Source organism: Desmodus rotundus, chromosome 6 (genome assembly GCF_022682495.2).
Source record: "Desmodus rotundus isolate HL8 chromosome 6, HLdesRot8A.1, whole genome shotgun sequence".
Lineage (NCBI taxonomy): Eukaryota > Metazoa > Chordata > Mammalia > Chiroptera > Phyllostomidae > Desmodus > Desmodus rotundus.
The window spans coordinates 75,124,396-75,152,380 of NC_071392.1; the positions used below are offsets into that span (position 1 = coordinate 75,124,396).

The 27,985-nt window shown below is 61.1% G+C and overlaps 1 protein-coding gene across 2 annotated transcripts; it reads left to right on the forward strand.

Annotated features, from left to right (window-relative positions):
* The first annotated feature begins 455 nt into the window (after window positions 1-455).
* On the forward strand, window positions 456-27,961 carry FLNC (filamin C). 2 transcript variants are annotated; one of them, XM_024555103.3, is made up of 48 exons: window positions 456-1,149; window positions 5,378-5,626; window positions 7,198-7,295; window positions 7,447-7,597; window positions 7,692-7,810; window positions 8,017-8,094; window positions 8,291-8,453; window positions 8,617-8,817; window positions 10,096-10,233; window positions 10,644-10,770; window positions 10,916-11,052; window positions 11,212-11,405; window positions 11,499-11,612; window positions 12,264-12,407; window positions 12,624-12,747; window positions 12,898-13,058; window positions 13,265-13,355; window positions 13,449-13,618; window positions 13,835-13,952; window positions 14,040-14,302; window positions 14,683-15,280; window positions 15,969-16,142; window positions 16,250-16,412; window positions 16,660-16,820; window positions 17,547-17,714; window positions 17,794-17,917; window positions 18,385-18,541; window positions 18,615-18,804; window positions 18,983-19,006; window positions 19,123-19,370; window positions 19,824-19,904; window positions 20,236-20,335; window positions 20,641-20,781; window positions 21,046-21,174; window positions 21,271-21,444; window positions 22,046-22,207; window positions 22,319-22,522; window positions 22,967-23,119; window positions 23,212-23,334; window positions 23,475-23,717; window positions 23,865-24,134; window positions 24,235-24,372; window positions 24,653-24,768; window positions 25,404-25,536; window positions 25,633-25,809; window positions 25,998-26,216; window positions 26,776-26,985; window positions 27,081-27,961. In XM_024555103.3, the coding sequence occupies exons 1-48, from the start codon at window positions 795-797 to the stop codon at window positions 27,266-27,268; spliced, it is 8,163 nt and encodes a 2,720-aa protein (XP_024410871.2). In that variant the 5' UTR covers window positions 456-794; the 3' UTR covers window positions 27,269-27,961. The 2 variants fall into 2 exon arrangements, with proteins under 2 accessions (XP_024410871.2, XP_024410872.2); XM_024555104.3 differs by lacking the exon at window positions 19,824-19,904.
* The last annotated feature ends 24 nt before the right edge of the window (window positions 27,962-27,985 follow it).

Here is a 27,985-nt window from a genome sequence, read left to right on the forward strand (position 1 = left end):
TCTCCACACAGCACACACATTTCCCTTCCCTGTCCCTGTCCGCAGGTGGACAATACTCTGGGCTAGGAGCCAGGACTCCCAGGCCCTGTCAATGTCCCTGCCACCAACTCATCCATAAAATTCTGTCAACACCGGATGCGTGTGTTTTGCCTAACCACTGGCCTCAGTTTCCCCATTGATCTCTTTAGCCCCAAGTACGTAGAGGGGGTCTATTTCATATGTGACTGGCAATGCTTAGTTTTGGGGTGTTGGGTGCCCTTCCCCCGATTCCAGCTGTACTCTCTTCACCTCTCCAGCGCTGCGCCCCAGGGACCAGGCCCCTGGACAGGAGGCGGGAGCCCCCCCACCCCAAGGCTGCCCGGGCCGCGTGGGGGAGGGGAGGAAGGAGGCGGGGCGGCCCGGCGCTGTGCGGCTCCCACCCGCGGGCCGGGCGGCATTCCTAGGAGGCCGGCGCTCTGACGTGGACCCGGGGGCCGTAAGTGCGGCGGGGGGGAGCGCAACCCGGGGGCTTCTTAAACCCCCTGCCCAGGTCGGGCCGGCACTTCCCGAGCACCGCTCCGCCCCTGGAGGCAAAGGGAGGGAGAGAGAGAGAGAGAGGGAGAAAGAGAGGGAGCGCGCGCGGCCAAGGAGCGAAGAGTCCCGCCGAGTCCCGCCAGCCCAGGGCGCGAGAGAAGTTGAGAGCCGCGCAGCGCGGGTTTGCGAGTCCCGCGGCAGCCCCGACAGCGCCCCCAGCCCCAGCCCGGCCCGGCCCACGCCCAGCAGGCAGCGCAGCCCCCCGCCCAGCCCCCGCCAGCATGATGAACAACAGCGGCTACTCCGAGGCCCCGGGCCTCGGCCTGGGCGACGAGGTGGACGACATGCCGTCCACGGAGAAGGACCTGGCGGAGGACGCCCCGTGGAAGAAGATCCAGCAGAACACTTTCACTCGCTGGTGCAACGAGCACCTCAAGTGCGTCGGCAAGCGCCTCAACGACCTGCAGCGCGACCTCAGCGACGGGCTGCGCCTCATCGCGCTGCTCGAAGTGCTCAGCCAGAAACGCATGTACCGCAAGTTCCACCCGCGCCCCAACTTCCGCCAGATGAAGCTGGAGAACGTGTCCGTGGCCCTCGAGTTCCTCGAGCGCGAGCACATCAAGCTCGTGTCCATCGGTCAGTGTGGGCGGGGAGTGCCCCGAGGATGGGCTAGCTGGTGGGGGACGGGGGACACAGGTGCCGGTGGGCCCAGGGAGATGAGAGAGCGCGGAGGGCGGCTCCCTGGCACAAGGCGGGGCCCTGGCTCGCCTGCCACCGGTGCTGGGCGCTGCTTTCACGCCCCTCTCTGTACAGCGGCATGGGTCGGGGGGCGTGCTGGGGATGACGGGGGTCCGGAATCTCACTATACGTTCCCACTGACCCGCCTCTATTCATTGTCCCCCTTCCTGCTATCGGGCAAACGCAGCCACGCTTAAGAGGACAAGACCAGTACACATTACTGATCACTGGGGGCCTCTCCCCCCAAACAAAGCAACGGCTTCCCAGCCTCCCAGCAGCTCCACTGGGAGGAGCGGGCTGAACGCTGATCCCATCCACTGCGGACCCTGGGGCTCTGGCTCAGAGGGCGAGCCGGTGGCCCGCCTGTGCTCAGCAATTGGGTTCATGCCCGGGGGCCGGGGCAGGCAGGGCCCAGCCTCAGAAACCTAAAAAGGCACTGAGCGAGCGCGGAAGCCTTAACCCCCGCCTGTCCTCCTTCGGCTCAGCCTGCCGGGGAGTGGGTTCCGCAGGTCCACGCCGGCTGTGCTCCAGCCCCAGCCCCTAAGCCGGGATTGGCTGCAGCTAACGGTCCGCGGGGAAGGGAAGGAGGGGAAGGCCTGTAGAAGGAAGTCATTGAGTGTAACCAGATTTGGAAGGTGTGTCTGTGCTGGGTGGGGGTGGGGAAACACTCTAGGCTTGGGAGCCCAGAAGCCAAGGTTTGATCCTGAGTGGCCAAAGATCGCCCCTCCCCTCTTCCCTGCTTGCTGGGGCCTGGGGAAGACCCCCTACCCTTGTGGTGAGCTCTTAAGAGTCCTGCTGTGATTTACAGGAGAGTGCCCCTTGGGGCTTGCGCCCTGGGACCCCAGGGGAGGAGTTTCACTTAGGGTCGGCTGCTTCCCCTGCCAGGCTGTCCCAGAAACTACTCCAGATAACTGAGTGTCTGTCTACCTCTGCTCTCCCTCAGGGCATCTCTAGACCTCCTGAATTAGCAGCTGAGGTCAATCGGGGCCCTTTGCCCTGTCCAGTCCCCTCTCTAGGCTTTACTCCCTCCTGCCCCAACACTGCCCCCCCACCCCACCCGCTCTGGCCTGGAAATAGCCCTGCCTTCGTGACACAGCAGATGTCTCTGAGCTTTCCAGAAGGACAAGCCTGAGGACAGAAGTGGGGGAGGGGCCCCAGTGTGTGTGTTGTGGGGCTGAGAGCTAAGTGAGAGTGTGTGTTGGTGGGAGGGGGTCACTCTGGCACGCTGGGATTGACAGACAAGCTGTCCCAGGTGGGGTCTCCAGAGAGCTTGGGGCCTCACCACAACTTTATAGGAAACTGTGCAGCCGACCCCTCCCCTCCCCTCCCGGCTGCGGGGCAGCCAGCCCCACTCCAGGCCTCATCCTTCCTGAGCGCACCTCTCCCCTCCCCCATGGCGGTGCCTGGCTCCGGCCCCTTGGCTCGTCGGTGGAGGGGCCGGCTCAGAGTAGAGGGGGAAGAAGCAAAAGCTGGTTTGGGGGCGGGCGGGAAGCGCCTCGGTTCCCGCTGAGAGGAAGGGAACCATTCCCGGTTTGGGCCAAGTGGCTCACTCGCTCTGATGAGATAAACTGTCAGCAGGGCCCGAGGCTGAGGGTGGAAGGGAGGGGGCACAGGCGGCAGGGGCTGCCTGAACCTGAGATGTGAAGGGGTTTCCCACCAGGGGCAGCATCCTGCTTCCTCTAGTTCCCTCTGTTCTCCTTGGTGGCGGGAAGGAGCTGTCCTGGGGGCCTCCTTTGGGCATTGTCTCAAGGCAGAAATTGAGCGGCATCTGGGCACCTGGGAGGAAGGTCAAAAAGACTCCCCACTTTCCTTTCTAGGAGTGCGGTGGGTGCTGAGAAGCCCACCTCAAGGAGGGTTTATTCAGCCTGGGTTGAAGGAGCTGTGTGCCCTTCTTACCCCACTCTCCCCTTCCCCCTCCCCTTATCCCAGCCCCCCCCACCCCTTTAGCCCCTCCGAACAAAGAGACCTATGAGGCAGCTCTGTCCCGCAGCTGTTCCCCAGTTGCTATTCCTTTTCCTTGAGCCAACAGCTAAGGGAGGGGCTGGAGGGGACAGCAGCTGTCCCAGCACCTCCCTCGCCCAGCCCTCTCTCCTCCCCCTCCATTTGGGGCCTGGGGCTCCTTCTGGGACTGGCTGATGGGCTCCTCCCACCCCTTTGGGGTATCCCTAGGCAGGCGAAGATGTGGTGGCTTGGTGGGGTACAAGGGAGGAAGCCTGGCTTGAGCTGAGCTCCTCTCCTCTGCCTGGCCTCCGAAGAGGGGAGGGAGAGGAAGGTCATTGATCCCAGAGCAGAATTCTAGACCCACCCCTCTCCTGCCCCAAGGCACAGCGGACCACTTGCTGTCTGGCCCATAGCCAGTTACTGGGGAGAAACCTCTTCCTGCAGCAAATATGAATGACCTCCCCCCACTACCCCTCCTCCTACCTTCAGCCCTCCAACCCAGCGGCCTCCAGGCCTCCCTCCCCAAGATCTGGCTCCAGTTTGCCAGAAGCACTTCTGTAAGCACCAACTTTGGAGTCTGGCAGGCAGTGAGAGGCTGTGGGCACTGGGCGTCAGGGCTGTGAGGTGCAGTGGGCCGTGTGTTTGAGAGGGAGTGCGCTGGAGCACCGGGAGGCCGGGAGTGAGTGTGTCATGGAATCTGAAAGCTGCCAAACCATTGTGCTGCAGTGGAGCCAGGGGACAGGGGGCGGGCTGGGGAGCTGCTGGGGAAGGAAGGATGAATCAGTGAAAGGGTGGGGGAGCCAAGGGGGCCAGAGCCCTCAGCCAGAAGGACAGAGAGGCGAGAGTCCCTCACTGGGGGGGCAGGTGGGGCCGGGGCAGGGATGCTGGGATTCCCCAGGCCCTTGGTCTCTGAAAGCTGTCCCCCAAGATCTAGAAAGGGATAGGAAAAGATGTATAAGGGGTGCCTCCAGCCCCACCCTTTCCCATCTGTCAGGCAACACCAGTAAACAAGGCTGAGTATTCCGTCCCCCTCCCAACCTCCTAAACTCAGAGCTCAGGAAAGCTGACGGATTTCAGGCCTGCATCATCTTTTACAAATAAGTTGGTTTCCAAAGATCTATACTCTAGGCCACCCCCTGCTCCTGGATATTTCTTTCCAGCTGTTAAGGGGAAACTAGGTTGTCCCCCAAATATTGGGGAAGCAGTTCTGGTCCATCTTTTTTCTCAAAGGAGAGGATGGGTGGGGAGTCTCATCTTCTGAGACTTGTGTCCACACGGGTGACATTTCCCATGGCTCCCATGAGACCTCACTGGCCCCCAGCATTTGATAACACGATTTCAAGCCTTAACAGAGCATGCGTTGTACCCCTTCCCTCCTCCTAGGACCCTGTTCCTAAAGCCTTTTAACAATTTGGCTGGAGCCAGGTGGGTCCCACTCTCCAACGTCAGTTTGTAAAACACTCATTCATTCATGCAGCGTTATTTGGACCCTACTAAATTCTGGGCTCGGAGGGCAGAGAGACAAAACGCACTGCCCAGAGTGAAAGCGGCCAGACAAAAAAAGAGTGTAAAATTCTAGAAAATGCAAACTATTCTATAGTGATCAAGAGCAGTTCAGTTGCTGCCTGGGAAGGAGGGACCAGGAAGGCAGGAAGAGGGATGACACAGGGGTCTGTGCAAAGGGGTCACAAAGGACACTTTGGGGGAAGGTGTGTTTACTACCTTACGGCGATGGCTTTGTGGGCACACATATTGTCCAGGCGTGTCCAGTTGTGCTCTGCGATAGGTGCCGCTTGTGGGACGCAAGCAGACCTCTAAAAAACTTTAAAAAATGAAACAGAACAAAGCCGTGTCTGCCCCAAAACACTTCACACCAGATAACTGCATGGATGTCTGCAGCCTGACAGGGGACCCACTCCAGTGCTGTGACAGAGGCACGAGTGCCTGCTGTGGGGACATGCGGGGAGGCAGCCTCCCTCTGAGGGGAAAAGGGAGGGACAGTGAAGGGTAAAGGGATTGGCCTCCGGGCCGGGTCTTGTGGGAGCGAGTAGGTTCCCGAAATAGGAGGCAGGGGAGGCAGGGGAGGCAGGGGAGGCAGGGGAGGGAGGGCCCTGGGGAAGCAGAGGGGTCTGGGCAGGGGAGGGTGGGGCTCTCCTGAGCTTGACTTGGCCTCCCCGCTCTGCAGACAGCAAGGCCATCGTGGATGGGAACCTGAAGCTGATCCTGGGCCTGATCTGGACGCTGATCCTGCACTACTCCATCTCCATGCCCATGTGGGAAGATGAGGACGATGAGGATGCCCGAAAGCAGACACCCAAACAGCGTCTGCTCGGCTGGATCCAGAACAAGGTGCCCCAGCTGCCCATCACCAACTTCAACCGTGACTGGCAGGACGGCAAAGCTCTGGGCGCCCTGGTGGACAACTGTGCCCCCGGTGAGTGGGCCCGCCAGCACAACGGATCCCTTAGCCTGGGAGGAGAGCTGGGGCGAGCTGGCAGTGCTGAGGCCTGTGGTGTTCGGAATGCGTCTCTCAGGGCTGGGGGCTCAGGACCGCCTTTGGGGCTTGCCCTCTTCTCCAGCCGAGAGTAGAGAGTGGAGGGTCGCTGCTGGACTCAGGTGCTTCCTGATTGGGTGTGCCGGGTTCTGCAGTGGCAGGAAAAGGTTTAAACCCCTCATTTTACAGACAAGGACACTGAGGTCCAGCGAGGGCCAGTGACTGGTCCAGGATCACACAGCTTATATGTGGCAGAACTGATCTAGTGCCCAAAGCCTTGACTCCCTGCTTGGTGAACGTCCTGCTTTGCCCCACGGCACCGCTCCTGCTGAGCTGAGAGAAAGGAAATGTGTTGGGACTTGTAGCAAGAAGCCCAGGAGTTAGGTTAGACCCAGAGAAGGCTCTTCTTTGTGAGACCCTGGGACAGCTTTGAGAAGCGGCTGAGGGCGGAGTAATGTGGGCTGAGGCTGGCGTGGCACTGCCGGGTGGCAGGTGACCCAACCCTGGCCTGGCCAGGTGGGGACAGCTCAGGGCCTATGAGAGGACTGAGACTGCACAGCTGGAGCCCTGCCTCACATGCAGCTCCCTTTCTGACCTTCATCTCCTGAGAAGATAGGTCTTCTTCCCCCCAGAGAAACCACGGTCCCTTGGGAGAATCCTCTCCCCACTTGGGGTCAGCTGGGGAGCAGGGGGTGGGGGGCGGAGACACTAGCAGCCTGGGAGGCATTCCCAGCTGCTGAGCCATTGCCTGCAGCTGGTGTGGCTGCCAGCAGTGAGCTCAACTGTTCCAGCCAGTCATGGATTCCGGCCTGGGAGCTGGCCCCTCCCCGCTAGTGCGCATCACGTCCCCTCCTCCAGGTCTAGCCTAGAGCAAGCACCCCCTAACGCCTGCACCCCTTCTCAGGAGTGATCTGGGGCTGCCTCAGCACTTCTTTTGTTAGAACAGCTGGGTTCTGGGCGACCCTAGAGAAATACTGATCCTCTCCCAACAGGCTCTTCAGTGCCTCAGTTCCCCCAAGTGGGCAGTTAGGAAGGAGAGGGAGTCTTATGCCCTAAGGCTGATATGGAAAGTGCTTGGAGACCTAGGACTTCAGGGTAGTTGGGAGGGGACCTCGTAGGGGATGGGTCAGAGGCATGTGTGGGACAGACTCTGATCTCCTCTGTCCACCCCAAGGAAGAATGAGGTGGAAGGGCCCGGGAGAGGTACCCTCACGGGGGTTTGGTGTTCAGGGTCTGCACTGGGGCCTGGGCAGGCAGGAGGCTGGCGGCAGGGCCGGTGCCAGGCTGCGTCAGCCAGGACAGAAAGGCCTCATTGTTGGTGCTAGGCAAGGCTGCCTGCCTCTGAACAGCGATGGGAATCCCAGCCGACAAGCATGTGAGCATCGGCCAGCAGGAACCTGGCTGGTGGGCGGAGGTGTGAGCCTACAGCCCGAGAGTGTTGGGTAAGCACGTGCTGTGCCTCTGACTGACTGCTTCCCCTTCACTGTGGTCTCCCTCCCCCATCTCTGCAGGCCTTTGTCCTGACTGGGCGGCCTGGGACCCCAATCAACCTGTGGAGAACGCCCGGGAGGCCATGCAACAGGCAGACGACTGGCTCGGGGTGCCCCAGGTACACTCACGGTTTGGGCCGGGGACGAGCACGGGGACAGGAGGGCCAACAGTGGGGGTTGGGTGTGTAAGCGTACGTGGTCAGCATGTGTGGGAGAACCAAGTTGCCAGGTAAGGAGGGCACCCTGTCATTCCATTCCTTCCTGTGGCAGGTGATCGCCCCTGAGGAGATCGTGGATCCCAACGTGGATGAGCATTCTGTCATGACCTACCTGTCCCAGTTCCCCAAGGCCAAGCTCAAACCTGGCGCCCCTGTTCGCTCCAAGCAACTGAACCCCAAGAAGGCCATCGCCTATGGGCCCGGTATGTGTGGAGCGCCCACCAGCCCTCCCTGGTTGGCTGCGTGCCTGCTTGGAAGGCCCTCCCTAAGTCCCCTGCCTCTGCCGTCTGCCCCCAGGCATCGAGCCCCATGGCAACACGGTGCTGCAGCCTGCCCACTTCACCGTGCAGACGGTGGATGCCGGCGTGGGCGAGGTGCTGGTCTACATCGAGGATCCCGAGGGCCACACCGAGGAGGTATGGAGAGGCCACTGCAGATAAGAGGGATTAGTGTGACATCGGAACTAGAGGCCACAGGCCAACAGCAGGAAAGGCCTGGAGACAACTGTCAGAGCCGGCTGTCATGCCGGAGGGTGGGGGCTTCACCATGGGGGCCACCAGGCACTATGGGGTTGGGAGAAATGACAGCCACTGTGACTTCCAATCTGCTCCCTTCCCAATAGGCCAAAGTTGTTCCCAACAATGACAAGGACCGCACCTACGCCGTCTCCTACGTGCCCAAGGTCGCTGGGTTGCACAAGGTAACGCCCCACAGGCCCACTCCACTCTCCATTCACATCCTAGGCTCTGGCTGAGTGGACCCCGCTCTCAGCTCACAGCCCACCCCATGGCATGAGCTACCCACTTCCCTCCCTCTTTGGCTCTGCTCTTCCCCTTCACTGCCCCCTCTCAGAACTGCTTTCCCCTAGAAGCTAACTTTTGACCCCTGACTCCTAGGTGACTGTGCTGTTTGCTGGCCAGAACATCGAACGAAGCCCCTTTGAGGTGAACGTGGGCATGGCCCTGGGGGATGCCAATAAGGTGTCAGCCCGTGGCCCTGGGCTGGAGCCTGTGGGCAACGTAGCCAACAAACCCACCTACTTTGACATCTACACTGCGGGTAAGGACAGGCTTGGGGGGCGTCAGGAGGGCAGCCCCTGATGGTGGGTGTGGAGGGGGGACTGGGGCAGGGTCCCAGCCAGGAGCTGCATGGTCTCAGGGTGAGGGATCCTCAAGCAGCTCTGTGTGTCCAGTGTGGGGCTGACGGCCTTTGTCCGCGGCAGGGGCTGGCACTGGCGATGTTGCTGTGGTGATCGTGGACCCGCAGGGCCGGCGAGACACAGTGGAGGTGGCCCTGGAGGACAAGGGCGACAGCACGTTCCGCTGCACGTACAGGCCTGTGACGGAGGGGCCGCACACGGTGCACGTGGCCTTCGCCGGTGCCCCCATCTCCCGCAGCCCTTTCCCCGTCCACGTGGCAGAAGGTGAAGGCCCTCCCCCCACAGTCACCCTAGCTGAGGCTGGAATGCAGAGAGAATTGCCACTGAATTCCGGGTCTGAGGATTTATGGGAAGCGAGGCACTAAATCCAAGGCTGGGTGGGGAGCCAGCTGAAGGCTTCAAAAGGGCAGAAGGAACAGCCAGCGTGGGGCTCTGGAGAGGTCTCAACTTCCTCATCTTTCCAGTCCCCGTCCCCAAGGAGGGTCAGGAGACCACAGTGAAAGATACCAGACAGGGTCCTTCCCCCTGAAGGACTGTGGGGGGCGCCACAGGGCCCTGTGGTGGGGGCACATTGGTGAGCGTTGCAGGCCAGGCCCTCCAGTGGTGGCTCCCTTCCATGGTTCTCTCCCTGCCACTCAGAGGGACCTTGCCACCGCTCAACCCCTCTGTGCCCATCGGCCACCACCAGGCCAAGAGAGCGTCAGTACTCTAGCAGAGGCAGGCCCAGGCACGGCCATAGCGGACTGGCCCCGCCCACCTGTGCTATGTGGCGTGGCCCAGGCCGTACGGAATGACCCGCCTTCCGTGGCATTCTGTGACAGGCCCAGGCTCCGTGCTACTACCTGCGTTCTGTGGCAGATCTGTGTCTTTGCCTCTTGCCCGATGCTTTCTGTGACAAGACCTACCTTATCACAGGTTCTGTGTTACTGCCTGTGTTGCGCAGAGGGCCTGGGTCACGTCAGTGACCATTTTGCGGCACTGTGTGGGTTCCATGCCATCTTATGTGTTCCGTGGCAGGCTGAGATCACCGTTCTTTAGCTACTGTGTTCCGTAGCACTGTCTCGGTCATTGCCGCTGGCGGCGTTCTGTGGCAGGCTGAGTGCCACGCATCGCTGTGGCCTGTTGCAAGCGTCATTCTATATGGACCTCTCTTGTTCCATGGTGTCGCCGAGGGTTTGGTGGCATGACTTACTTAGTTTCTGAAGCTGCTCTGGCGGCTCGGAGAAGGCTCTGGGTGGATGGCCTCGGGGTGGGTGAAGGGCCCTTCCCTGCCGTGCCTTTGTCCCGAGCAGCATTGACTCTGAGCACCCAGCGGGATGGGTTTGTTAGAAGGGTCCTGATGGGGGCCTGTGGCGCCCTCGCCCAGCACGGCTCCCGGCAGCCCAGTTGTGGTGGGGGCACCAGGGACACGGGGAAGGCTTGCATGAGGGAAGGACTCGTGAGGGGTCGGGAGGCCTGTGAGGTGGGGGATGAGTGGTGAGAGGCTGAGTCTCTGTCCAGGACCTCTCAGCACCCCAACCTCCTCTGTTCTCTGCTCCTCAGCCTGTAACCCCAATGCCTGCCGTGCCTCTGGCCGGGGTTTGCAGCCCAAGGGCGTGCGTGTGAAAGAGGTGGCTGACTTCAAGGTGTTCACCAAGGGTGCTGGCAGCGGAGAGCTCAAAGTCACAGTCAAGGGGCCAAGTAAGTGTCAGGGCCCAGGGCTGGAGAGGGGGTGGGGTGACAGGGGTGGAGATGGGGGTGGGGCAGCAGGGAGGACGTGGCCAGTGGCTCTGCTCCCTGAGAGCTTTGTCAGTCAGCCCCACGCGGCCTGGGAGAGGCTCCAGAGAGACCCTGACCAGAGGCACTGTGAGGCCTCAAGCACACAGGCTCCTCTCTGCCTCAGTTTCCCAGTGTGCCAGCTGGGAACGGTCCTCTCTGCTGTGGGTGCTCACAGGGCTATGGCGTACAGGGATGGCATGGGGCCCTGCCCAACATGCGGCTCTGCCCATGGAGAAATGTCCCCTGGCCGGGCCTGGGTCCCAAGGGCTCCTCGGGGTGTTGCAAAACTGGGGTTCACACACCACTGACTCCTGCTTCCCCCCTCTCCTCAGAGGGCACAGAGGAGCCCGTGAAGGTGCGGGAGGCTGGCGACGGTGTGTTTGAGTGCGAGTACTTCCCCGCCGTGCCCGGAAAGTACGTGGTGACCATCACATGGGGTGGCTATGCCATCCCCCGCAGGTAGGCACCGTGGGCCCCTGCCTTCCCGCCCAGGCCCTCCCAGAGTGGAGAAGGGCGCTGGCTGCCTATGACTCTGAGGGGACAGAGGAGGGGTACTTCTGGCTGGGTACTTCCCTGCACTGACACTGGCCCCCTCTTCGCCCAGCCCCTTTGAGGTCCAGGTGAGCCCAGAAGCAGGGGCGCAGAAGGTGCGGGCCTGGGGTCCCGGTTTGGAAACTGGCCAGGTGGGCAAGTCAGCCGACTTTGTGGTGGAGGCCATTGGCACGGAGGTGGGGACATTGGGTAAGTGACTGGGTGGCAGCAGGGGGGAATGCTGGAGAGTGTCAGGATGAGACAAGGAGATGGGACATGGGGACCCCTGGGGAGGGGATGCTGGGGGAGTGACCGGGTGTCCAAGCTGACTCTAGTGCCCTCTGACCCTCCTGCCCACCTTGCACCCAGGCTTCTCCATCGAGGGACCCTCGCAGGCCAAGATTGAGTGTGATGACAAGGGCGATGGCTCCTGTGACGTGCGGTACTGGCCCACGGAGCCTGGGGAGTACGCCGTGCATGTCATCTGTGATGACGAGGACATCCGAGACTCACCCTTCATTGCCCATATCCAGCCAGCCCCACCCGACTGCTTCCCGGACAAGGTTTGGTCGCGCCTCCTGTACCCCAGCCTAGGAGGGGACGAGCGGGCCCTCCTCCTCTCCCCAACCCAACCTCCCTCTCTTGCCCCTGCTCAGGTGAAGGCCTTTGGACCCGGCCTAGAGCCCACTGGCTGCATCGTGGACAAGCCGGCGGAGTTCACCATTGATGCCCGTGCAGCTGGCAAGGGAGACCTGAAGCTCTATGCCCAGGTGGGACATTGCCCAGTCTCACTGCCCCTCACCGTTCTGGGCAGGGGCCCTGGGAAGGTGGAGGCTGGTGCAAGGCCTCCAGGCATCACAAGACTGATACTCACTGGTCCATAAAAATTATGAAAAAATTTAAATATTGTGTTTTCTTACTGATAATCTTAAAAACATACTTTATCAAAAACATATTTTTATACTAATAATTTAATTAAAAGATGACTTGATAGGGTAAGACATTAGTTTCCCGAGCCCGTTTCTCATACTGGTGTGCATTGACCCCTGGAGGTTAAGAAATCTATTCTTGGGTCCAGGAGGATGACTCTTCTTTAAAAAGTTCATTATTCAATTTTAGGAACGTTGATGTAGCTCAGCCTCTCTGCTGCCAACACATTTCAGAGACCTAGGCTGGAAGGCCAGGCTACACAGATGGCCAAGAGCCTGGTCTCCTGGCTCCCAGGGGGCACTGTTGCCACCAGAGCATGCGGTACTAGGCTCCTGTGGCCTGAGTACTGGGGCGGGGGTGGGGTGGGGGCAGGATGGAGGAGACTGAGCGTGTTAGCTGTACGGAAGGAGGACAGCCCCAAGCCAGCAGAGGGCGCCAGTGCTCTGAGGAGGCCTGAGCCCTCTGAGAACCTTTCTTGGTAATGCCCACAGGACGCCGATGGCTGCCCCATTGACATCAAGGTCATCCCCAATGGCGATGGCACCTTCCGCTGCTCCTATGTGCCCACCAAGCCCATTAAGCACACCATCATCATTTCCTGGGGAGGCGTCAACGTGCCCAAGAGCCCCTTCCGGGTATGTCCTCCTCGCCCTGCCCTGCCTACCTCCAGGGGCCTCACAAGGATGGTGGAGCCCCAGGATGTGGCCTGTCCCTGGACCCTTGTCACTGCTACCCACCTCAAGGACCCCTCAAAGAAGCTAAGATGGCCCTGCTAAGGCTGGGCAGAGTGCTGGGGAAGGGGATGGGCCTGGAGGAAGGGCACGGCGCTGAGCACTGCCCACTCCCCGCAGGTTAACGTGGGAGAGGGCAGCCACCCGGAGCGGGTGAAGGTGTACGGCCCCGGCGTGGAGAAGACGGGTCTTAAGGCCAACGAGCCCACCTACTTCACTGTGGACTGCAGCGAGGCGGGGCAAGGTTCGCCCAGACTGGGGTTGGGGTGGGGGTGGGGCCTGGGCAGGGTCTCGGCCCAGGAGGCTATTGCTCTGGCCGGAGCTCTGTGGGACCCGAGGGTGGGAAAGATCGTTGAGCCGCCCCGCTCATGGCTTTGTGCCTGCCTTCCCCCAGGCGATGTGAGCATTGGCATCAAATGCGCCCCCGGTGTGGTGGGCCCTGCAGAGGCTGACATCGACTTCGACATCATCAAGAATGACAACGACACCTTCACAGTCAAGTACACACCCCCAGGGGCTGGCCGCTACACCATCATGGTGCTGTTTGCCAACCAGGTACGCCTCCCGCACTTTTTGGCAGTCATCAGCGGCCTGCACCCTGCCCCCCAAGTCTAAGCTGGCAGTTTGACATGCTGTCGTTGCGGGTGGTGGGGGCAATTCTGCAGTCTCTGATCGAGCACTTCCTAAGCCTCAGAGGAGACAAAGGGGGCTCTTTCACTGGCTGCTTTTGCCCACCCTGACCAAGTTTCTTCTGCACGCAGGAGATCCCTGCCAGCCCCTTCCACATCAAGGTGGATCCATCCCATGATGCCAGCAAGGTCAAGGCTGAGGGCCCTGGGCTGAACCGCACAGGTGGGTGTCCAGGCAGGGACTGAGCAAGGCTGGCTGGGGCTGGGGTTAGGTGTCCCACAGGCCCTAACCGTCATCTTGGGGTGGGTTCCCCAGGTGTGGAAGTTGGGAAGCCCACTCACTTCACGGTGCTGACCAAGGGAGCCGGCAAGGCCAAGCTGGACGTGCACTTCGCTGGGGCTGCCAAGGGCGAGGCTGTGCGGGACTTCGAGATCATCGACAACCACGACTACTCCTACACCGTCAAGTACACAGCCGTCCAGCAGGTGAGCCACGCCTTCTCCTGTGTCCCCGCCCCTCCTGGCTGACGGGTCCTGGGCTCCCTTCCTCCGATCTCACAGACCCAGCCCTGGATCTTGGCCACTTTCCCGCTTCCCACCCTCTCTCACTATAGATCTCTGAGCCTTGGGTCCTCATTGGCCAAGGGCATGTTGCCAGGCTGTGTCTAAGCCACCAGTCTGACCCTCCATTGTACCCAATAGGGCAACATGGCAGTGACAGTGACCTATGGTGGGGACCCAGTGCCCAAAAGCCCCTTTGTGGTGAATGTGGCACCCCCATTGGACCTCAGCAAAGTCAAAGTTCAAGGCCTCAACAGCAGTAAGTGGGGCAAGAGATGCCCGGGAGTGAGGGGTGTTGGGAGGTGGGTGGAGCCTGCGCTCACGGTCTCTCTCGCCCTCCGTGCAGAGGTGGCTGTTGGGCAAGAACAGGCATTCTCCGTGAACACACGGGGGGCTGGCGGTCAGGGCCAGCTGGACGTGCGGATGACCTCGCCCTCCCGACGACCCATCCCCTGCAAGCTGGAGCCCGGGGGTGGAGCTGAAGCCCAGTCTGTGCGGTACATGCCCCCCGAGGAGGGGCCCTACAAGGTGGACATCACCTACGATGGTCACCCAGTGCCAGGCAGTCCCTTTGCTGTGGAGGGTGTCCTGCCCCCTGACCCCTCCAAGGTGAGGAGACAAAAGCTGGTTGGAGCTGGAGTTAGGTGCTTATAGGGAAGACAGATGAGTCACAGGGCAGAGGCTGGGGGCCATATGTCCTGGAGTGGCACAGCCAAGGACCCAGGACCAAGGCTACCCCCTACCCCAGGTCCTGCCTTTGAGGCAGCTCAGTTATTTAGAGCCTGGCCTTGGATGAGACCTGGGCTTGAGTCCCAGACCCACTAATTGGGACAAATGATTTCATCTCTCTGCCTCTGTTTCCTCACCTGGAACTGTTGTAAGGACTCAGTCTGCAGTAGCTGCTACAGCTGAAGGTGCTTGGCTGGGTGAGGAGCCATGCAGGGGAGAGGCCAGGTGTTGGGAACCCACGTACTTGCTTCTCTCCCTAGGTTTGTGCTTATGGCCCTGGTCTCAAAGGCGGGCTGGTGGGCACCCCAGCACCCTTCTCCATCGACACCAAGGGGGCCGGCACAGGTGGCCTGGGGCTGACCGTGGAGGGCCCCTGCGAGGCCAAGATCGAGTGCCAGGACAACGGCGACGGCTCATGTGCTGTCAGCTACCTGCCCACAGAGCCGGGCGAGTACACCATCAACATCCTGTTTGCCGAAGCCCACATCCCCGGCTCGCCCTTTAAGGCAACCATCCGGCCTGTGTTTGACCCAAGCAAGGTGCGGGCCAGTGGGCCAGGCCTGGAGCGCGGCAAGGCTGGCGAGGCCGCCACCTTCACTGTGGACTGCTCGGAGGCGGGCGAGGCTGAGCTGACCATCGAGATCCTGTCGGACGCTGGCGTCAAGGCCGAGGTGCTGATCCACAACAACGCCGACGGCACCTACCACATCACCTACAGCCCTGCCTTCCCGGGCACCTACACGATTACCATCAAGTACGGCGGGCACCCCGTTCCCAAATTCCCCACCCGCGTCCATGTGCAGCCTGCTGTGGACACCAGTGGCATCAAGGTCTCGGGCCCTGGGGTGGAGCCGCACGGTGAGTGAGCAGAAAGAGACAGGAGCTGGTTACATCGCCGGTCTGGGAGCCTGGGGAGTCAATGGGAGGGAGGGAAGCAGGGCTGAGGGCTTAAGGGTCTGACATGGGGTGAAGGGAGGGCTGTGGGCAGCCCTGGAGTCCTTAGGGCTCAGACACCCCAGAGAAAGAGCCAAGGGCAAGGGCAGGGCATGGAGCTTTGCCTCTGTGCTTGTGACACCACTGCATCTGCCCGTGGGCATTTTTCTGGGGCAGATCTTCAACTTCCATCGGCTTGAGGGGACCCTGATCTGAAAAATCTAAGAATGCTGCTCCAGAGGGTGCAGAAGGATACTTTGGGGTGGAGATGGCAAGAGTCAGGGGACAGTTCAGCTCAGTTCAGTGACTGCGTTACCACCAGCTGGGGCTACACCCTGGGCTGCATGTGAGGGTGGGCGTGCAGAGGGCTGTGAGACGTGACCTGTGCTTCAGAGGCCCACAGCCTGAGCTAGTGATGGATGTGAACGGAGGGTCACTCTATGATGAAAGCAGTGAAGGCAGGGGCCATGGGAGACAGCCTGGAGCCACAGGGGCAGGGTGTGGCTGAGCTCTGGCTGGGAAGGAGCAGCCTCAGAGTTGGGGAGGGGTGGGGGCTGGCTACTCTGTGAAGGCTGCCCCCCCCCCCACTGAGCTATTTTCTCTTGGGACCCAGGTGTCCTGCGTGAGGTGACCACTGAGTTCACTGTGGACGCAAGATCCCTAACAGCCACGGGTGGGAACCACGTGACAGCTCGAGTGCTCAACCCCTCGGGTGCTAAGACGGACACCTATGTGACGGACAACGGGGACGGCACCTACCGAGTGCAGTACACAGCCTATGAAGAGGGTGAGGGGCCTGGCTGAGTGGGGGTGGCAGGGACCTGACCCAGCATTCCCTGGGTGGTGGGGTGGTGGGCCTGCACGCCCTGACCCGCTCCATGTGGCCGCTCTCAGGTGTGCACTTGGTGGAGGTGCTGTATGATGACGTAGCTGTGCCCAAGAGCCCTTTCCGCGTGGGCGTGACCGAGGGCTGTGACCCAACCCGAGTCCGGGCCTTTGGACCGGGCTTGGAGGGTGGCTTAGTCAACAAAGCCAACCGTTTCACCGTGGAAACCAGGTATCCTCCCCATTTCCTACCTTTGACCCTGATGCTGTGGCCACCCCAATCCCAGACACTTGTGTACCCCTTCTGTCCTCTGTGGGTGCCCCGGCATCCCTGTCCCTCGTCAAGAGTGACCAGGGAACAAACTTTCCCAAGTGTCTAAATCAGCTGGGCCCTCAGCGGCCATCTCTCCCTGACCCACCTCGCTCCCCCATCCCCACTCACTGGTCCTAGTGGAGCTGATGGGGGTGTCATCTTGCAGGGGAGCCGGCACCGGGGGCCTTGGCCTAGCCATTGAGGGCCCCTCAGAAGCCAAAATGTCCTGCAAGGACAACAAGGACGGCAGCTGCACGGTGGAGTACATCCCCTTCACTGCGGGAGACTACGATGTCAACATCACCTTCGGGGGACGGCCCATCCCAGGTGTGCAGAGGGGGCGGTGGCTCCTCGAGGGCAGAGGGATGCCTGCTCATGGGCAGGAACATGCAGGGAAGTCAGATGGGCAGATTCATCCTCAGAGCAGGCGAGGGCTGGCATGGGCGCTGAGGCCATTGCAGGGCGGCGGCGCGGTGGGTGCTTCTGGTGGAACCACTCCTCCAGTTCATTCCCAGAAGCCCATCACTGGCATCCTGGTCTTTTGCCTGGGGCACCAGACCTCTTGGGTTTGGTCACTCAGACACGGTCGGGCCGCTCGCACCTGCTCTGTGAGAACAGCCTTGCACCCTCTCAGTCTGTCTGTAAAGCTGAGAAGCTCCTCATTCCTATGGGCTGAGCCACTCTTGTGGGCGTGTCTGCAATCTTAGCGGACCTGCGGAATGATTGGGCGTATTCTGCACCCCCCCCCCCCCCCCCCCGCATCTGACTTCACACCACCAAAAACGCACTATCTTTTTAATGTATTCTGCTTTTAACATTTTATCATTTAGGAGGGCTTCTTTCAGGCCTGTGGCCCAAGTGAGCGAGGTTTGCCCAGCCTCAGTCTGTAGCCCAGTTTATTTATCCTCCTTTATTTACATCTTCTTAGCAAGTTCCTAGGCAAAGCATCCTCTGGCCTCCAGGGCATTTCAAACGGGGAGGCCTCCTCCCTGCTCCTCAGTGTGAGAGACCCTCCAGGCAGGTGGGTAGGGGCTGACGGCCTTCTCCTTACAGGGAGCCCGTTCCGCGTGCCTGTGAAGGATGTGGTAGACCCTGGGAAGGTGAAGTGCTCGGGACCAGGGCTGGGGGCCGGTGTCAGGGCCCGGGTACCCCAGACCTTCACAGTGGACTGTAGCCAAGCTGGCCGAGCGCCCCTGCAGGTGGCCGTGCTGGGCCCCACAGGTACGGGGTGTCCGGGGCAGGGTGGAAGGAGGTGGAACAGGGCGTCAGAGGCTCTGCTGACCCTGCTTCCCCTGCCCAGGTGTGGCTGAGCCTGTGGAGGTGCGTGACAATGGAGATGGCACCCACACTGTCCACTACACTCCAGCCACCGATGGGCCGTACACGGTAGCCGTCAAGTATGCCGACCAGGAGGTGCCTCGCAGGTGAAGACCAGCTTTGGGCTCCCACGTGGTGCTGAGCTCTGGGATCCCTTGCCAGGGCCACACCTGCAGGCCACTGCTGGGCCCTGGGAGTGCCCTGCCCACTTGTCTCAGCCAGGTCCTACTCTTCCTCAGGGGCCCCTCCCCATCTTCTCCACCTGGGAGCCAGCACAGCCCCCAGCGCCTCTCCTCAGGCTCAGCTTTCCCAGCACTCAGCCACAAAGTTAGCGCCTGGGAAAAGGCCGGAGGCAGGAGAGGGCAGCCTCCGTACCCTCCTGTCTCCGGATGGGGAAGGGCTCAGGCTCTGTCAGGGGCATCCCGAGTGACCCTCCCACAAGATGCAGGATATAATCTGGCTCCTGCGAACTGTTCCCTCCTCCCTACCCCAGGAAGTCATCCCTCCTGCTCATGTCTGTAGGGAGGTGCCCTCCCAACCCCTAGCCAACTGTCCATACCTTTTGCCCCTCAAGCCCCTTCAAAATCAAAGTGCTTCCAGCCCATGATGCCAGCAAGGTGCGGGCCAGCGGCCCCGGCCTCAACGCCTCCGGCATCCCTGCCAGCCTGCCTGTGGAGTTCACCATTGATGCCAGGGATGCTGGGGAGGGCTTGCTCACCGTTCAGATTCTGGTGAGTCCATGCCTAGCCTCCTCCCAGGTCAGGCTCTGGGTGCAGGCGGGCCTGACCTCTGCTTCTCCCCCAGGACCCCGAGGGTAAGCCCAAGAAGGCCAATATCCGAGACAACGGGGATGGCACGTACACTGTGTCCTACCTGCCAGACATGAGTGGCCGCTACACCATCACCATCAAGTACGGGGGTGACGAGATCCCCTACTCGCCCTTTCGCATCCATGCCCTTCCCACGGGGGACGCCAGCAAGTGCCTCGTCACAGGTGGGCATGCACCTGCTTCCTTGGCCCCTGCCTACTGTCCAGCACCCCCACAGCTCTCCCAAGTCCCTGGCCCAGTCCACTGAGGACTGTTGGTCCAAGAGCCCAGCCCTCCTACACCCTTGCCCCCACCTCACCCCTCCTGGGTGCTTTATAGCCTCACACTCTTCTCTCTTTCCAGTGTCCATTGGAGGCCATGGCCTGGGTGAGTGCCCTGTCTCTTCTCTTCCTGCTGTGGGCTGAGGTGGTGGGGCAGCTGGGAACGGAGTGGGGCTGGGCACGTTCCCCTCGGACCCCTGACAGGGCTCTTCTGTGTGGCAGGTGCCTGCCTGGGCCCCCGCATTCAGATTGGGGAGGAGACGGTGATCACGGTAGACGCCAAGGCAGCAGGCAAGGGGAAGGTGACGTGCACGGTGTCCACGCCGGATGGGGCAGAGCTTGACGTGGACGTGGTTGAGAACCACGATGGTACTTTCGATATCTACTACACGGCGCCTGAGCCGGGCAAGTACGTCATCACCATCCGCTTCGGAGGCGAGCACATCCCCAACAGCCCCTTCCACGTGCTGGTAAGTGCCATGGCTGCAGTGAAGCCAGGCAGTGGCTGGGGAGGTGGGCTGGGCTCTCTTAGCCACAGCAAAGAAAGCCAGAACCTGTCCCCATGTCTGAAGGATTCTGGGCCCAGAGTGCTCCAGAGTCCAGCCTTTGGCTTCCCTATAGCCTCCCAACCTTGGAGGTGAGCACAGCCCTGCCTTGGGCCCCTGGCATCAGTCAGCTCTCTCTGGAGGAACTCACCATGTTCCTCTCTGACCCTTGGGCCCACTGTCCCCATCCATCTCCCAAGGGGACTCTACAAGATGATAAAGCACTCCAGAGGTTAGAGCGCCCTAGATAGATACCCATCCTGACCCACGGCCAGCCCAGGATTTCAGGTCCCAGGATCATTCTGTGAGAGGGCGCCTGGTCACTTGAGCTGGTGGGCGGGCCTCTGCATCCTGAGCTCTCTGTGCCTTGCCTCCCAGGCGTGTGACCCCATGCCCCATGTGGAGGAGCCCTCAGATGTGCTGCAGCTGCACCGGCCCAGCGCCTACCCCACACGCTGGGTACTGCTGCCCCCCATTGGGCAAGCCCTCGCCCTCCGCATCTGCCTCCGCCTCCTCCACCCCCTTCATTTCTTTCTTGCATTTCTCAGCAGCCAGGGCTGGGCATGGTTTGGGGACATCCCGAGGAGCAGGCGGGGGTCAGGCTGGGCAGAGGGCCCCCCAAGTTGGGCACGGCACCTCTTCTCTTGCAGCTGATGCACCTCTCCTGCCTCTGGTTTCACCAGTAACCATCTCATTCTTGCCTCGCTTTCTCTGACTTCAGTCATGGCTCAGGCCAAGCTGCCTGCCAGGCCTTCCGCAGCTGATGACTGTTCCTTCTCACCTGCCATAGGCCACAGAGGAGCCAGTGGTGCCCGTGGAGCCAATGGAGTCCATGCTGAGGCCCTTCAACCTGGTCATCCCCTTCACCGTGCAGAAAGGGGAGCTCACAGGTACTGCCCTGGGGCGCTGAGGCATGAGGTCTCAGGGGGTGGATGCCTTCATCCCTTGTCTTCAAGATGAAAACTGGGGCCCAGAGAGTGGGAGTGAGCTCCTCAAGGTCATGTGGCAAGTTGGGTAGAGCTGGAACTCAGACTGAAGCCTTCTGTCTCCCAGTTCAGGGTTCATCCCACTGCTCCAGGCTGGTGCTGACCTCTAGGTGGAAGCAGAATCACACAGGAGCCAGGGGTGGGGGATGCAGCACGGGGGTGTGGTAGGAGAAAGCAAGGTGCCCTATGTAACTGGGTCTGCTTGGCAGGGGAGGTGCGGATGCCCTCTGGGAAGACTGCGCGGCCCAACATCACCGACAACAAGGACGGCACCATCACGGTGAGGTACGCACCCACGGAGAAAGGCCTGCACCAGATGGGGATCAAGTACGACGGCAACCACATCCCCGGTGAGTCGGGGGCCGGGCCTGGCGGGCTGAGAGCAACCTTGCTCTTACTTGCCTTCTTTCAACAAACACTAATTGAGCACCTGCTGTGTGCAGATACCCTGGGAGGCCCTGGGAGGCTAACAGACTGGTGGGAGGCAGTTAGGCACCTCTGGGCAGAAATATGGGGCCCAGCAGGGAGACTACTGGTTGGTTCTGGAGGCTGAGGTGGGCTCAGGCAGCCTCTGTCCTCGATACTAACACAGCCCCCTTCTCTGTGCACCCTAGGGAGCCCCCTGCAGTTCTACGTGGATGCCATCAACAGCCGCCACGTCAGTGCCTACGGGCCAGGCCTGAGCCATGGCATGGTCAACAAGCCGGCCACCTTCACCATTGTCACCAAGGATGCTGGGGAAGGTGGGGGAAGCTGCAGGCAGGGGGCTGGGGTGGGGGACCAGCCAGGTGCAGGGGTGAGGACAGGACCTCTGACCTCAGCCCCACCTCCTCCTACAGGGGGTCTGTCCCTGGCTGTGGAGGGCCCATCCAAGGCGGAGATCACCTGCAAGGACAACAAGGATGGCACCTGCACCGTGTCCTACCTCCCCACGGCTCCGGGAGACTACAGCATCATTGTGCGCTTTGACGACAAGCACATCCCGGGGAGCCCCTTCACAGCCAAGATCACAGGTGGGGGGCGCGTGGACACGTGCAGCCTACGACACACACCCAGCACCCACCAGACACGCACCGTGCACGTTCAAGTCACTGGGGCCTTGGGGTAGGGCCCTTCAAGGTGGAAAAGGTCCTTTTTGGTCACATGTAAAGAACTCTATTCTCTATAGCAGGTGAGAAACAACCAATCTCCCCAGTGCTTTGAAACACATCATCTCATTTAGTCTTTGAAGTAACTTTTGCGAGGTTAGGGTATGGATCATCCCTTCTGACGGATGAGGAAACCAAGCAGGGCCAGAGAGGCTGCACAGCTCTGTGCTGTCTGGCCCAGGGTAGTGTCTGGTTCCCATGAAACCACGTGACTCAGGACAAAAATACACACATTAGGGATTTAACCCATTCAGGACTGAGGCATCTCCAGGGCTACAGGGGTGCAGGCCCCATCCATAGGTTTTGGCAGCCAATGTGTGAATGAAGACTGAGCTCCCCGGGCCTTGGGCGTCCCCATGCATGTGAGGAGTCCCCAGTCTGTTGAGTCAGGGGGATTTGCCGAGGCCCCCTACCCTGGGGGTCTGCCTGGAGTCACAGCTGCCTGACAGTCCTGCTCTACCACCAGGCGATGATTCTATGAGGACGTCACAGCTAAACGTGGGCACGTCCACGGATGTGTCACTGAAGATCACTGAGAGTGACTTGAGCCAGCTGACCGCCAGCATCCGTGCCCCATCAGGCAACGAGGAGCCCTGCCTGTTGAAGCGCCTGCCCAACCGGCACATTGGTGAGTGGGCAGCCATGGGAAGGGCCTCGGGAGGAGGACAGCCCAAGAGGGGCCAGGAAGAGTCGCTCTGCCAGGCCAAGGGCTCCATGTCTGACCCCTGCCTCTCCACAGGCATCTCCTTCACCCCCAAGGAGGTCGGGGAGCACGTGGTGAGCGTGCGCAAGAGTGGCAAGCACGTCACCAACAGCCCCTTCAAGATCCTGGTGGGGCCCTCTGAGATCGGGGACGCTAGCAAGGTGCGGGTCTGGGGCAAGGGCCTCTCCGAGGGACAGACCTTCCAGGTGGCAGAGTTCATCGTGGACACTCGTAATGCAGGTGCGTCTTGCCCCCAGAGACCCCTTATGTCAGCTGGTGCCTCCACTGAGGACTTGTCCTTCTCTCCTGCCCGGGCCCCCGTGGCCACCCCCTCTTCCCTGAACTTCCTGGCCAGCAGCGTCTGTTGGGATTCATGTCCTGGGACCTACGCAGGGGAAAGTGAATGTCCTCGTGCCAGTTCTGTCATGTTAAAGAGAAAGCTCAGCTGTCACGAGTTTGTCTCCTCCTTGCTTACTGGAACCCAGGTGGCCTTACTGTAGGGAATTTTCCAGACTGCCTCTGGGTCAGTGCCTGGCCCATACCTCCTCCCAATGAGCCCTCTTTCCTTGGTGGTTACTACGCACCTTGGGTGCCCATTCCAGATGAACCTGCAGTGTGGGGAGGGGAGAGCAGAGTGGCAGCAAGTGGGAGGGACTGAGGGAAACATGTCTCATTTCCCACCAGGTTATGGGGGCTTGGGGCTGAGTATCGAAGGCCCTAGCAAGGTGGACATCAACTGTGAAGACATGGAGGATGGCACATGCAAAGTCACCTACTGCCCCACCGAACCCGGCACCTACATCATCAACATCAAGTTTGCAGACAAGCACGTGCCCGGTGAGGCTCCGGGCTGCAGCTGGGTGGTGGGAGGCCAGGAGGCTGAAGGCAGGTGGTCTGACCCTCCTTCCCCACCGGCTCTGCCCCCACAGGAAGCCCCTTCACAGTGAAGGTCACCGGTGAGGGCCGCATGAAGGAAAGCATCACGCGGCGCAGGCAGGCGCCTTCCATCGCCACCATCGGCAGCACCTGTGACCTCAACCTCAAGATCCCAGGTGAGGTGTGAGGCAGGACAGGGTAGGGCAGGGTGGTGGGGAGGGCCTTCGGGCTTGGAGCCTGCCCCAAGGGTGCTTCTTCCTGCCTGCTCACTTCTCACTGCCCCACCCCCCACCCACACCACATGTCTGTCCTACAGGGAACTGGTTCCAGATGGTGTCTGCCCAGGAGCGCCTGACACGCACCTTCACACGCAGCAGCCACACGTACACCCGCACGGAGCGCACAGAGATCAGCAAGACGCGGGGTGGGGAGACTAAGCGTGAGGTGCGGGTAGAGGAGTCCACCCAGGTCGGTGGCGACCCCTTCCCTGCCGTCTTCGGGGACTTCCTGGGCCGGGAGCGCCTGGGCTCCTTTGGCAGCATCACCAGGCAGCAGGAGGGTGAGCAGGCGTGTCCCTCAGGACAAGATGGGGTGTGGCCAGCCAGCCGGGGCTGGTCTCAGGGAAGGAGGGGGTTTTACTGAGGAGGGAGGGTCGGCAGGGCCTGGAGCAGCCTCAGTGTCACCCTGATGGTCCCCACCCCTGCAGGTGAGGCCAGCCCTCAGGACATGGCTGCACAGGTGACCAGCCCATCTGGGAAGACGGAAGCCGCAGAGATTGTCGAGGGGGAGGACAGCGCATACAGTGTGCGCTTCGTGCCCCAGGAGATGGGGCCCCACACGGTCACTGTCAAGTACCGTGGCCAGCATGTGCCCGGCAGCCCCTTTCAGTTCACCGTGGGGCCACTGGGTGAGGGCGGTGCCCACAAGGTGCGAGCTGGAGGCACTGGGCTGGAGCGAGGTGTGGCTGGCATGCCAGGTGAGAGGCAGGGGGCCAGGAGGGGACATGGGGGCAGGGCAGCCAGCAGGATGGGCGATGGTGCTCAAGAGCCACCCCTGCCCTGCTCCCCTGTCTGCAGCTGAGTTCAGCATCTGGACCCGAGAAGCGGGCGCCGGGGGCCTGTCTATTGCCGTGGAAGGTCCCAGCAAGGCAGAGATCGCATTTGAGGACCGCAAAGATGGCTCCTGCGGGGTCTCCTACGTTGTCCAGGAACCAGGTGGGTGTCCACAATGGGGTGGGGGCTGGGCCTGCCTGACCTCTAGGATGGGTTCCTGCTCACTGATGGGGCAGAACATGGTTGGGGCCACAGAACTGACTCTTCCCCTGCGCTCTGCTCTGCGCCGCATCTCCCTCCACCCCACACCCCCAGGAGTGGGTGTCTGTCTCCAGAGCTGAGCCCTGACCCGAAGAGCCTGTCTTGGGATGGGATTGGGGTGGGGGTGGTTCCTCCCTGCCACCGGTTCTGGGGCCTGTGCTGAATGGCCTCCCTTCCGCAGGTGACTATGAAGTCTCCATCAAGTTCAATGATGAGCACATTCCAGACAGTCCCTTCGTGGTGCCTGTGGCCTCCCTGTCGGATGACGCTCGGCGCCTTACTGTCACCAGCCTTCAGGTGTGTGTCTGGGGGTGGGGCCACCCTGAGAGAAGGGCAGGGGCTTAATGATGGGCCAGGCAGACATTCCGTCTCCTCCAGCATCTATACAGTAAGGAGGCTCCGTGCCCCTTCCAGCTGCCCCCAAGGGTGGTCTTAGTAGCCTCAGGTGCCCTTGTGCCTCTCCTCATCGCCCCTCCACAAGTGGACCCCACGCCCTACCCCCAGGCTCCTCTCACTACCCCACCTCCTCTAGACGGCTGCCAGGCCAGTCCAGGCCACACTCTGGCTCCTCACCTGAGCCACCTCTTGTTCGAAGCCCACACAGCACTGGCTTCCCTGCCATCAGCCCACTTCACAGGGTCTGGGTGTCACCCCCTCAGCCAGGACAGGAGACAGCCTCTCTCATCCCCCACTGTTCCCCGCACAGCCAGGTGGCCCCAGCTTTTGGCAGCCAGATGCTGAGAACACAGACCCAGCCCCCGCCTCGCATCTCAGCCTTGTCGAGAGCCTCCCTGAGCGGGGCCAGTGCAGGGGCCCGACCAGAATGGGAGGCGGGAGCCCCCAGGCTGGGGCTCGGTGAGACAGGGCTGGGCTGCAGAGAGGAGCACTCCAGACCCTCCTGGGAGCCTGAGTGTCCTCTGTGTCATCTGCAGGAGACAGGGCTCAAGGTGAACCAGCCAGCGTCCTTTGCAGTGCAGCTGAACGGCGCGCGGGGTGTGATCGATGCCAGGGTGCACACGCCCTCAGGGGCGGTGGAGGAGTGCTATGTGTCTGAGCTGGACAGTGGTGAGCCCACCCCGCCCTTGCCACTCCTGCCGGGCCGGGGCCTTCTGGGAAGGAGACGGAAGGACAAAGGCTCACCCACAACCCTCTGCCCCACAGACAAGCATACCATCCGCTTCATCCCCCACGAGAATGGCGTCCACTCCATCGATGTCAAGTTCAACGGCGCACACATCCCTGGCAGTCCCTTCAAGATCCGTGTTGGGGAACAGAGCCAGGCAGGGGACCCAGGCCTGGTGTCAGCCTATGGTCCTGGGCTGGAGGGAGGCACGACAGGTGAGTGCCTAGGGCTGGGGAGGATGGGTGAATATTGGGGTGCTCTATTCCCATACTGTCCTGCTGCAGAGGCAGGGGCAGCGCTGAGTCCTCACGCAGGCCTACTCTGGGGAGCCCGGGGGAGAGCCCATCCCAGCTCGGGGCCCCAAGCCCTTCCTTCCCACAACTGTGCTACCTCTGGCCCTCAGGCGTTTCATCCGAGTTCATCGTCAACACCCTGAATGCGGGCTCAGGGGCTTTGTCTGTCACCATTGATGGCCCCTCCAAGGTGCAGCTGGACTGTCGGGAGTGTCCTGAGGGCCACGTGGTCACTTACACTCCCATGGCCCCTGGCAACTACCTCATTGCCATCAAGTATGGTGGTCCCCAGCACATCGTGGGCAGCCCCTTCAAGGCCAAAGTCACAGGTTAGTGCCCTGAGTAGGGGGAGGTCCCTCTAGCCCAACCTGGATGTCTCCAGTGGCTATTCACAGCAGGGTCCTAGTCTGCCCCCAACATCACAGTCAAGTCACCAGGAACAAGCTGGACCTGGCTACCCAGCAGGCCATTCTCCATGCCCTACCCGTGGAGTCCTGCAGAATCATTTTTAAAAGTCAAATCCTTCCTCTTCATGGCTGTCCATCACTTGTTTAACCTTTTCCCTGGCGTGGCCCCCACACTCTAGCCTAACTTTCTGTACTGGCTTCCAAAAAGATAGAACTCAGTAAATATTTAGCAAGCTTTCCTTTTGGAAGCTACACGTTCCTTTTTACTGTGACTTGAGTTCCTAGACAAAGCCCAGAAGGGCGAGGCACAGAGCCACCAGAGGCTCAGACCTCGGGGGCACGCACCACGGCAACTGCGAGCCAGGCTCACTGGCAATGGGCTGGTGCCGCTAGGGAGCTATGGCCGAGGGGGCAATGTGGCCCACGGCCCTGAGTCCCATGGCCTGCAACCTGCTCACGGCTGCACCACTCTGCCCCTCAGGGCCCCGGCTGTCCGGAGGCCACAGCCTTCACGAGACATCCACGGTGCTGGTGGAGACGGTGACCAAGTCGTCCTCCAGCCGGGGCTCCAGCTACAGCTCTGTTCCCAAGTTCTCCTCGGATGCCAGCAAGGTGGTGACGCGGGGCCCCGGGCTGTCTCAGGCCTTTGTGGGCCAGAAGAACTCCTTCACCGTGGACTGCAGCAAAGCAGGCATGCTGGGGGGGAGATATGGGAATGGGGGGCACAGGGGCTGCTGTGGGCGAGGGTCCCTGATGTGAGCCCACCCTCCCTGCCTCCCTCTCCAGGCACCAACATGATGATGGTGGGCGTGCATGGGCCCAAGACCCCCTGTGAGGAGGTGTACGTGAAGCACATGGGCAACCGGGTGTACAACGTCACCTACACCGTCAAGGAGAAAGGGGACTACATTCTCATCGTCAAGTGGGGAGACGAGAGTGTCCCTGGAAGCCCCTTCAAAGTCAATGTGCCCTGAGTCCCAGAAGTGCCTCCCCCAGCCTCAGCCCCCACCTTTGGCCAAACACACACTCACGTAAACACACACCAATGGGTCACACCCAGAAGCACACGTGCACAGTCAGACACCACAAACACCTCGCTTGAGGTGTGGAATGAATGGCACTGACTCTTCAGCCCACCGAGCCCCCAGGGGTTGGAGGCCTTGTCTGTCTCAGGGCAGCGTCCCTCCCTCTGAATGTGATATAAGGGCGGCCTGGGGGTTCCGGGGGGTCAGCGAAGCCCTGAGGTTTTTGGTGAACTGAGGCTAGTGGGGGAGCACACACTGGGGGTGTCTGCGTGTGTGAGAGAGGGCACCCTCAAACCTCACTGCTGGCCAGGCCTCCCTGCACTGAGGACTGCATCTGACCCCTCTGGCGGCTGTGACCCCAGAGCGTGAAGGACTTGGAAAAGCAGCACAATCGTCGGAGAAAAAGGACCCAGAACCAGCAGCGGCGTTGGCACGTGGCCTGGCTCCGGGCGGTTTCTATCCCAGCCAGGCTTCCTGGGGGACAGATTTCTCTTTTTTTTATGGTTGCACAGCTCTGCCCCACGGGGGGCCTTTTTTACACACTGCGAGGCCCAGCTTTCTGGGGGAACTTTTGCACATGTCATGTGGCTCAGCTGGGAGTCACTTCGGTGGAAAACTCCAAATAAAGTGCGGCCTGTCGCAGAGGCTTGGCTGTTCATTGTGCGC